This window comes from Elephas maximus, chromosome 16, assembly GCF_024166365.1.
Source record: "Elephas maximus indicus isolate mEleMax1 chromosome 16, mEleMax1 primary haplotype, whole genome shotgun sequence".
Lineage (NCBI taxonomy): Eukaryota > Metazoa > Chordata > Mammalia > Proboscidea > Elephantidae > Elephas > Elephas maximus.
The window spans coordinates 40,552,966-40,564,289 of record NC_064834.1 but is presented as its reverse complement, the minus strand read 5'-3'; the positions used below and the strand labels follow the sequence as shown (position 1 = coordinate 40,564,289).

General features: G+C 41.3%; 1 protein-coding gene across 1 annotated transcript; it reads right to left on the bottom strand.

Moving 5' to 3' along the window:
• Positions 1-1,195: 1,195 nt before the first annotated feature.
• On the bottom strand, positions 1,196-10,896 carry IFIT5 (interferon induced protein with tetratricopeptide repeats 5). Its single transcript, XM_049855930.1, has 2 exons — positions 10,554-10,896; positions 1,196-4,202 (listed from the first exon to the last, which is right to left on the bottom strand). The coding sequence occupies exons 1-2, from the start codon at positions 10,556-10,558 to the stop codon at positions 2,759-2,761; spliced, it is 1,449 nt and encodes a 482-aa protein (XP_049711887.1). The 5' UTR covers positions 10,559-10,896; the 3' UTR covers positions 1,196-2,758.
• Between the last annotated feature and the right edge of the window lie 428 nt (positions 10,897-11,324).

Genomic DNA, 11,324 nt, shown 5'->3' with positions numbered 1-11,324 from the left:
TTTAAGGCATGTGTATTGGACATTTGGCTTTTGGCTGCTCAGCATCACTGGACTCTTAGTAATAGCCTCTGATGGGTGTTTGAGACTCACCTATCCCATCAAATTTATTGGAAACTAGCGCTACTGCTGTACTACTGAATTATATCAGCCATTACATTCCTATTTTTGCTTAGCTCAGTTTGAGCTGGGTTTTCTGCCATTTGCAATCAGAAGTTCTGATACAAGCCGTCACTTTTAAAAGGATTAGATTTTGAGGTCCCTAAAGATTTTTTTTTTTTTTTTTTAAAGATAAATGTGTACCCACTGCCCTCGAGTTGATTCCAACTCAGCAACTCCACAGGGTTTCCAAGGCTGTAGGACATCTCTTCGGAAGCAGACTGCCACATCTTTCTCCCACAGAACTACTGGTGGTTTCGAACCGCTGACCTTTCAGGTAGCAGTCAAGTGCCTTAAACACTGTGCTAACAGGGCTCCTTAAAAAGATGTGTACAGTTCAGGCCAAAAGTCTTCTGTTAAATTGAAAGAACAAATTTCTAAGGATAAGGGCTATCAGAAGATGAAATTATCTATTTAGGAAGATAATTCAAGCTTTAAGTTCTGATGGTTAACTAAGTTTGGTAAACTATGAGGTCTTTTTCAATCCCCAAAAGCTATGAAGTTATCTCTAAATAGTCCTAAATTTTAGGAGAGCAAGCACAATTATTGACAAAATTTCAAGTTATTATAGACATGTTTATTTTAATATTTGATAGAGTTGTATTCTTCATATGCTAATTCTATACTTTCTTAGTATAACTTCTTACGTAGTTCAATGTTTTACTATCTAGTGAAATTTAAAGTCATTTAATAGGCCTTGACGCCTACTATTATTTTAAATATACAGGATTTATAGTTGTATCTTTGATATGGCTGTTTTGATAACTGTATTTTATTGTGTGTGTAGTCACTAGTTGGGAACATAATATTCTTAATTATAACATTATTCCCAATGAGGGAAAAAAATGACCTGCTTCACTAGGTAATACCCTAAAATATTTACTGCAAAAAGGGGTAAATTCTTCTACTGAGAGGTCAGAACTTCAGTCGTGAATTTTTGAAATTCTTGAATAAAAATCATTTTCTTTCCTGTATCTCCTCCTTAAATCAACAGATGAAACAAGCAAAATAACCAAAAACAGCAGGGACTTAAACAAAACATTTTTAAAAATTTAATTCATGAGATACACTGCAGTATACACACACACACACATACATATATATATGTTTGAATACATATAGAAAAAAAGATCTGAAAGGATACATATCAAATCGTTAATAGTTTACCTCGGGGGTGTAGGACTAGGGTAGGGTAAGGGGTGTTCTTACTTTTAAATTCACATATTTCTGTATTGTTCAATGTTACAGTAAGAACTCATTACTTTTACAATACTCAAAATCATAATAGAAATTAAAAAAAAAAACAGTAACAAGAAGTAAAAACCACACGTATACACACGCACATACACAATAATTTCAAGAGCTACATTTTGGGTATAGAGAATTAAATCACATGGCAAACTTTTCCACTATGTTTTTTTTTTAATACTATGGTGGTGAATGTAATTGTGTAGTCTATAATTGAAGGAACATTAGCAAAGCCACATATAACATTCCAATGTAAAAAGTCCCTTTGGATAAGAACAGTCAAGCAGTGACCCTTCAAGGTGGATATTAAAGCTGAGTTTAATTATTCATGGAGGAGCTGCAGGAACAAATGCCAATGTGAAAACTTCAAAAAAAGAAAAAGCTTCATAAAAGTCACTAAAACAACCAAAGGCCAGAGATGACAACTTTACCCAGTCCAAACCCAAAACAAATACACTGAGATCTTGTCTAGTGGTGTAAAGTTAGGAGCATCCACTTTATCCATTTGTTTATCATTTCCCCCAAATTCTCAATTGGTCTGCTTTCTATGGCAATGCTTTTAAACCTAAAAATACTGTAATTTTAATTGGAAGGGATATCAGTTTAGGTTTATTTTTCTAGTTAAAAGAGCCAGAGACATTTGGAACCATTTTCTAGTATTCATTTTTTTCTTATAACTATTTCTATCTACTTATGAACATTTTGGGAGACATTTCTGATTTCTCACAGATTTCTGAAATTCTGTGTATATGTAAAGTTTGAAGAAATCTTTTTTTTCTCCTGCTCTAGTTTTTTCTGCTTCTATTGAAGTCATCAGAGATAACAAATATTTCATTATTATAAACTTTTTTTCCCAGCAAAGAAAATCCTTTAGACGATTATCAGATTGATGGTTAAAGGTCCTGATCAAAGTTAGAACATCCGTAGGTAAAAGGTTCTATCTTTTGCAAACTACAGTTAATAATTCTAAACGTCTAAAAGAGTGTTACTGACCTAGATGTCAAAGGCTTGTATAGGATTATATTTACTGTATACATATTGTTGGAAATTCGATGAAATTTAATCAGAAAATTATAATTAGCAAAGATAAAGGGTATACAGTCCTAATGGTCACATCATTTTTTTTAAGTTTAAATAGTTGGAATGTTGCTGTTTCTCAATGAACTAAATGTTTTGATAACAAAAGAAAGAAGATAGCCACAGATCTGCCAGAATGTATATAAAACATTTAGCACAATGCCTGATACACAAGAACCATTCAATAAATATTGGGTTTATGATGAACAATGGAAGCAAAAACATAAAAACCTAAAATGGGGCAGGAAGCTTAGAACTAATTTCCTAGAGAATGTATTTAAATGCAAAGTCGAAGCTCACAGAGAGCAGTAAGGAATTCTGCATTTTCAGGATCTATCTTTTGAGCCCTCTCATAGTACTCAGCAGCTTGCCTCTTTTCTCCCTCCAGCTTGTAAACGAACCCTAGGGCACTTAAACTCTGGACGTCGAAGGCGTCATAACCCAGTCTCTTGGTAGCTAATTTCTTCAGAGCACTTGTTAGTTTGAGGCGTAGAGATGACCTTTCTTTAACCTTTAAGGCTTCTAAATAATGATGAATGGCAGTATTTTCTGATTTTCGGTGAAATTCCTGAAAGCGGCCGTAGTGGTAGTGGATCTGATGTTTGTGATCATCAGTTATGTTCTCCAGACGAAGGGCTTTCTGGAAAATGACTTCGGCATTGCTATACTGGCCTCCCTCAGCATACATGTTGGCTAGGTCCGTGTAGGCAAATGCAAACATTGAGTCTCGTTCCACAGCTGCTTTGAAATGAAATATAGCAAATGTAATCAGCTCATCAACTTTCAATTTATCCTTTCCTTTAGGCCTGTTGCGCGTGGCCTTCTTGATCTGGATCATTTGTGCCCTGTAGCAAAGTCCCATCTGATGATGCAGGAAAGAAGAGGTTGGTGTCACCTCCAAGGCCTTTTTTAAAAGTTCAAGAGCTTTGTCCCAAGAGTTTTTTCTCCGATAAAATTTGGCTGCATAACGAAGGACGTAAGGCTGGGCTGATATTTGGTCCAGGATTTCTTCAATATACTTTTCCCCTTCAGCCTCTGCATGTACATCTTGAAGCTTCAGTGCCAGAAAAACCTTAATGTAGGAGTTATCCGGGTTCAGGGTAACAGCCTTCCTTAAGGGGCCCAGGGAAAAGCTCTTTATAGAGCCTTCTCTGTCAGAATCATCCAGCCGATACACTGTGATGGCATAGCCAATGTTAAATTCTGGATTGTCAGGTTCTGCTTCTAGGGCCTTCTCAAAAGCTCCTTTAGCCTTTTGGTAATACTTACCTCCAAATTTCAAGAGTGCCCACCCTTTCTCACAGTCAATCTCAGGACGCTCCAGCTTGTAGTTAGAAGGACTGGACAATTTCTTGCAGACATTTTCTACCTTGTCTATATACTTCTGAGCTTCTTCAAGTTGGTCCATGTGATAATACACCCAGGCATAATTTCCCCAAGTGACTAGACTTCTTACTTCTTCTTCACCTGAGTGTTCTCGCTGGATTATTTCTTCTGCTTGTTCCAAGCACTCTACAGCATCTTTATTTTGGCCTTTTAAGTGTTTCACATAAGCCAATAGGTTAAAAAGAGCAAGTCTGGATTTTGTGGTAAGAAAGTCAAGCTGTTGTCCAATTGTATCTTCCACATCAAACAAATCGATGTCTTCTTTCAGTAAATTCCATGTAAAATGACATTCTAACTCCAACAGGATGGCCTTCAAGGAGTCCTTAGGAATTTCACTGTCAAAGATAAAATCCTTTTTAATTTTTGAAAAAAATAATAATAATAATTTTAAAACCCTACTCACCATTCTTTGCATAACAACCAATTTAATCTTACAGTTAAAGCACTATGCTCCTCTAACTTTATACCAGAGTTTCGCATATGTACAGTTATATCCTAGGAGTACTTCATTAAATTTCTATTATTTATTGCAAAAGTAGTTCTGGATAGGCGACAGGGCATTCTGGTGGTGCAAACAGTTCACAATCACCTACTAACCTAAAACTTGGTGGTTTAAACCCACCCTGAGGCACCATGAATGAAAAGCCTAGAGATCTGCTTCTGTAAAAATTACACCCAAGAAAACCCTATGGAGCATTTCTACTCTGTTACACATAGGGTTACCATGAGTCAGAGACTTCGCAACAGTGTGTTTGGTTTTGGTTTATTTCCTTTTGGCAGTCACTAACCCACAGGGGAATTTAAAGTCTTCTATTTACCAGCTTTGAAAATGAAGAATAAATATATACCTATTTAATAACTGGAGCCCTGGTGGGCAGTGGTCAAGAGCTTGGCTGCTAACCAAAACTTTGGCAGTCCATATCCACCAGCCGCTCCTTGGAAACTCTATGAGGTAGTTTTACTGTGTCCTACAGGGTCGCTATGAGTCGGAATCGACTCGACAGCATAGTGTTTGGTTTTGGTTTGGGTACAGGGTCGCTATGAGTCAGATTTGACTCAATGGCAATGAGTTCCTTATTTAATAATTAATTTAAAAAATTCCATTTCTGTACTCCGAGTAGTGAAGGGCAAGAAGAAGAGGAGAAGGTGTGAAATAAGAAAAAGAAGGGCACTGAAGGAGACATCACTTTTGCAGAGGTTGAGAAAATGAGAACAGATCGCTGTTTGGCAAAATGAGAATTGTCCTCACACCTTGATAAGAGCATTTTAATAAAATGAAAGGGGTAAAAGCATAACTGGGGGGGCTAAGGAGAGAATGGGAGGTAAAGACATGGATGTGGGGAATATAGGCCACTCTTTCAAGGAATTTTACTTTGAAGGAAGTAGAGACTCTGAGCGATAGCTGGAGGAAGATCAGAGGTTTGCCAACAAATTTTAATCACAATATTTTTAATGACTTTTGATGATATTTTAAAGCATGCTTATATGCCAGTGGAAACCCTGGTGGCGTAGTGGTTAAGTGCTATGGCTGCTATCTAAGAGGTCGGCAGTTCGAATCCACCAGGCGCTCCTTGGAAACTCTATTGTGCAGTTCTACTCTGCCCTATAGGGTTGCTATGAGTCGGAATCGACTCAATGGCAGTGGGTTTGGTTTTGGTTTTTTATATGCCAATGGGAATGATCCAGTATTAAAGGAGAAACCGATGATGCGGGAAAGAAAGGAGATAATTGCAAGACAGACAGACGAAGGGCAGACATGAAGCTATAGATTGTCAATACTCAGATCTCTATTTCCAGTACCAAACTCCTAACCATGGTTGCTGTGCCCTTCATCTAGCCCTTGCCTATCTCTCTGGCTGCACGTTATATATCTCCTCTTACTTACTGTACTCTAGCCACTGGCTTTTTAAAGAAATTTATAGTTTTTTATGCCAAGTGTGTACCCACCAAAAGTAGTCCAAGGTCTGTAATTCGAATCTACCAGCCATTCTACAGAAGAAAGATGTGTCAGTCTGCTTCTGTAAAGATTACAGCCTTGGAAACCCCATAGAGCAGTTCCACTCTGTCCTAGTGGGTTGCTATGAGTTGGAATCAAATCTAGTTCAGCCTAACTCAAAAGTCTTTCAAGCATAATGCTATACGGTCTCTTTAAATGTAATTCACTAAAATTGCAGGTTATCCTTGGAATGGTTTGCTTTAACATACAGGATATATCTAGTATATGTAAATTCACTTTATAGGGGGAGGGAGAAGGATAACCTAAAAACAACACAGGAAGGCATTTTTAGAGCAGCTTAAAATGAGGCACAAGAGGTTTGTGTAACTAGAAAAGATGTGCCAGATATTTCAATGCCTTGGGTTAAGAAAACCAATAGTGATTTCAAACATGTGCCCTTGATTTAAAGTCACAGCATTCTACATTTCTAGGGTTATTCTGAGATGGAGCTTTCTCACCAAGGCACTGTGCAGAGTGCTTTAGATAGGGAGTGGCAGAGAGGTTTATTTATTTAAGAATGTTAGTGATTCTCTCAAACAAAAGAGAAGCTGGGTACAGATACAGTAAGAGTGATTCTAAGAGCAAGAAGTTACCAAGGATTTAATTAGCATTATTAAAATAAGAAAATGAATTAAAATAGTTCATATTCAACAATCCAATTAAAGACTTTCTGTTGTGTATGGTGATCCTCCAATATATTTTTTTCTATGTCTGATCCCTCCCCTGAATTCCAGACTTACCTAATTTGGAGTCAATACCTTCATTTAGAAGTACAACTGGCATCTCAAAAAAAAAAACATATCCAATACAGAAATCTAGGTTCTTTGATCCTTTCCTCCCTCGGTCTTCCCTACCTTGGTTGACATCTCTTTAGTTCCACAACCAAATAGCCTAGGAGTAATCTTTGATTAGGGTGGTGCAAATGGCTAACCACTGGACTACTAAATGAAAGGTTGGCAGTTCAAACCCACCCAAGAGTGCTTCAGAAGAAGGGCCTGGAACTCTGCTTCCAAAAGGTCATAGCCATGAAAACCCCATGGAGCAAGCACAGTTCTACTCTACAGCACAGGGTCACCATGAGTTGCAATCTACTTGATGGCAACTGGAACTTTGATTCCTCTTCTTGCCTTACCACTCATCCAATCTAACAGTGAGTCTTGTTAATTCTACCAACCAAATATATCTCAAATCCACCCATTTTTTTTCTCATTTCTACTGCTATTTTCCTAAACTACAACTATCTCCTATGAACTGGGGCAAAAAAATCTAGGCTCCTTCAACAGGTTCTCTACAATCCATTCTCCATATAGCACTAGTAAACTTTTTTTTTAGGTGAAAGTTCACAGCACAAATTAGTTTCTCATTCAAAAATTTATACACAAATTGTTTTGTGACATTAGTTGTAATTCCCAGAACGTGGCCAGTACAACTTTTGAAAACATAAACCACGTCACTCTCCTAATTAAAATATTCCAATGTCTTCCCAACACCCTTAGGTATTAATCAGTCCTTACCACATCCTACAAATCCCTAAAGGAGCAGGTCTTATCTAGAGCTCAAACTTCTCTCCCACTGCTCTATCCATCACTCACTGTGCTTTAGACACACTGACCTTTCTATCTCTCAAACATACTAAGTTTAAGGGCTTTTACACCTGCTGTTCTTATTCCACCTGGAATGCTCTGCTCTCAAATCTTTGATGACCTAGCTCTTTCCTATAATTCGGTTCAAAATTCCCTACCTAAGAAGCCACCTGTAGAAGTTCCTGGATGGCACAAATGGTTAACCACTCAGGTACTAACCAGGAGATTAGTGGTTTGAACCCACCCAGGGGTGCCTCAGAAGAAAGGCCTGGAGATCTGCTTCTAAAAGGTCACAGCCATGAAAGCCATATGGATTGCAGTTCTACTCTGACACATATGTGGTGACTATGAGTTAGAATCAACTTGATGGACAACTGGCTTAGGAGGTGACCTGGACTCTTACTTATTCTTCACAGTATAACTTTTTAAGAGGCCACCTGTGACAGACATATCAAAATAGCCCCTCCATCCTGGGTCACTCTCTAGCCCATTACACTGTTTTATTATTCTTCTAGCTCTTAACACTAAATTATGTTGTTTATTTATTCACTTATCAATTGTTTGTCTATTTCCCACATTAAAATATAAGTCCCATGAGAACAGAGACTTTGTGTTTTCACCTCTGAATTTCAGGAACATAATAGAAGTTCAATAAATAAATATTTGTTGAATGACTGAATGAATGCAGTTACTTACTAGCAATTCCTGACATGTCCAACCCAGAGTCACTGGCCTAGCATAAAGAGCACCTGAATTCCAGTTGAGGGGATTCCTACAAGTCCCTCTTTTCCTGCTAATGGCTCCAAACTTCCTCCCACTTCAGTCCCTGTCCCTTTTGGCTACTGTATCTTGGTATGCTCTTTGCCTGGCTCCACATTTGGATTTCGAAAATAGGTTTTGGACTGTTTCTTGTGGTCCTGACTGGGAAGTCCAGTAGGCCCATCCCTTGGTAATTGTTCCCATCTGTAGTATAACAACCATAAGCATGGGCAAGACTTACCATACCTTCACAGCCTGCCCAGATCCATGACAATGTAGGCTTATTGGCCCCCTGACCATTCATAGAGTAAAATGAACATCTGCCTCAGTTTGGAAGGTCTCTACCAACCCAGCCCAGGGGGGAAGGCTGCCTCAGATGCTATGAATGTAGCTGTGAGATCCCAAAGGGATACCTGAGCCAGCCAGCCACTAAAGTACTTTGCCCAGACTCAGTGGAATTTACAAAGAGATAGACACCATGAGGCAACCCTGGTATGCGTAGTGGTTAAGTACTACGGCTGCTAACCAAGAGGTCGGCAGTTCAGATTCACCAGGTGCTCCTTGGAAACTGTGGGGCAGTTCTACTCTGTCCTACAGGGTCGCTATGAGTCGGAATCGACTCGAAGGCAGTGGGTTTCGTTTTGGTTTGGTAGACGCCATTAGAAGAAGTTTTATTTTTTTATTTTTTAACTTTCTCCTTGGGAAGTTGGCAGAGAGAGGTTATTTTGTCTGAAGAGAAACCATTTATCTGTAGGTGATTTTGGTGTTTTGCTAGGGAGGAGCTGTCTTTCATTGCCCTTGAGAGACAGTGAGTCCCTAGTGGGGCCCACCCCTCTTCCACCCCATCATCCTACATATACACACAACTGAAAAACAAAAACCAAAAAATCAAACCTGTTGCCATCCAGTTGATTCCAACTCATAGTGACCCTACAAAACAGAGTAGAATTGCCCCATAGGGTTTCCAAGGAGTGGCTGGTAGATTTGACTTGCTGACCTTTTGGTTAGCACTCAAGCTCTTAACCATTGTGGCACCAAGGCTCCAACGGACCCCCCTTCTCCCCTTATCCTCACTGTTCCTTCAAGCCCCTTCTTGGTATCTCCCTCCTTTGTTACAAATGTTAGAAGTGAGGCATTTAACATTTTTTACTTAAAATAATGAGTTAATATTTATTAAGTATTATGTGTCTATATGCATTATTTCAATTAACTCATTCCACAGAGACAAGAAATGGATGCCATTCATTTTTACAGATGAGAAACTGAGGCTTAACTGAAGTTAAGAAACTTGGCCTTGGGCTGCCCAGTTAACGCTCAGAGTTAGGATTTGGAACAAAGGACTATCTGTCTCTAAAGCCTAAGATCTTAACTTCTCATTCTTCAACTCATGAAAACTGAATAGTTCACTAACCACCAGCAGGGCTGGGTGCTAGCCCCTGGGGATACAAAATGGGTAAGGTCCTCACCATCATAAATTAGTAAAGGAAATGATAATCTCCTAAAATAGTGAACTGGGTGGAACAATATCAATCTGTACATCGTGCAAAGGTGGCTTAGATGAAGGGAAAAACTCAGACCGCATCTCAGAAATCAGAAAGGCAAAATGGCAGTAGCCGCTGTATCTGATGCCTGGAGGGCTGCGGCGAAGCTGCACTGGCTGATACTGAGGGGATGGCAGCTGCAGACTTGGGAAGGAGTGGAACGCGACAGGCCTGTGGAGACCCGTGCCACGTAGGAGCCTCCAGGAATACCCCTGAGGGACTCTCCCCATCAGAAGCGGGCTCCTCAGGCGCGGTGCTGCTATCCAAGAGGAGGCAGCCGCCAACGCCCGCGAACCGAGCACGGTCACCATCCCGGCGCTGAGAGAGCCGCAGGGAGGGGACAGGGCTCCCGGGGAGCATCGTCTGGCCACACGACCCGACAAACCCGACCGCAGATTCCGGGGCGGGTGACAGGGATCCCGGGGGAAGCCCCCCAGGGCACACGCCCTGACAGTTCCGCCGTCAGACTCCAGGGAAGGAACAAGGTTCCCTGGAAACATAGCGCTCCCCGTCCCTGACAAGCCCGACTGCAGGCGCCCGGGAGGTTCGCGACTCCTGGGGAGCGTCCGTACGGCCACCCTCCCTGACAGGCCGGACTGCAGACCCCAGAACAGGGACAGGGCTCCCGGGGGCTTTCCGAACGCAGACGCCCGGCTGCAGTGAGGGGGCGGGCGGGGGGGAGGGGAGAGAAGCTCTGCCCTTTAAAGGGCCGTAGCGCTTGCGTTGGAAACGGAATTAAGGGAAAACGCCAGTTGGAAACAAAGGCCTAAGCAAGGTTTGGGAGGAGAAGCGGGGGAAAGTCCTTACCTCATGGTGGCTGGGCTCTGCTTGCCGTCCTGGGAGGCCGCAGGCCCTCGGGCTTTCTCCTCAGGTCCACAGAGCTCTGGCTGAGGCGGGCGCACGGCGTCTACGGGAACGCGCGGGCAGGCGCGCGGCGCGGGCTTCCCAAGGGGCGTTTGCTGCTCCGGGTTGGTACCCTGGCGGTTGTCTTTGTTAAAGCCGGGGCCCCAGCAGGAAAAGGAAACTAGAAAGTGAATCTGATACACCCACCCGATAGAGTCCAGCTACAGGAAAGAGAAACTTCCGGAAATGCTGAGTGTGGCCCAGGCCAGGCTGAGGAGCGGCGAAGAGATGTTTGCCAAGCGCAGGTTGGTTCGGAGTTGAATTTGCAGGAGGCGCCCCTAGAATTAGGAAACTCGGCGGTGGTGTCAACTCTCGCCTGTCGTACTGAGTCTGAGTGCCTTTCGGGTTTTTGATTGTTTGTTTTTAATATGAAAATAACAGGAGATTGTGCGGCGTTATTTTTTTTCTAATTGTGGAAGCGATGCCCTTTCCAGCTTTCTACATCCTAAGCGGAGACTTAAGTCACTGCTTGTAATTTTTGATTCAACAAACAACACTGCAATGCTGTATTATATTGTTTAGGAGAAACTCAAATATCATCGCCATTATTTCCGTCGAGTAAATTCATAGTGGAGAGATGTTGGGGTCAAAACCTTTTGGTTAGCAGCCAAGCATGTTATCCATTGGCACCACCCAGGGACTCCCCTGTCAGTATACCCATTTGCCCTGCAGTAG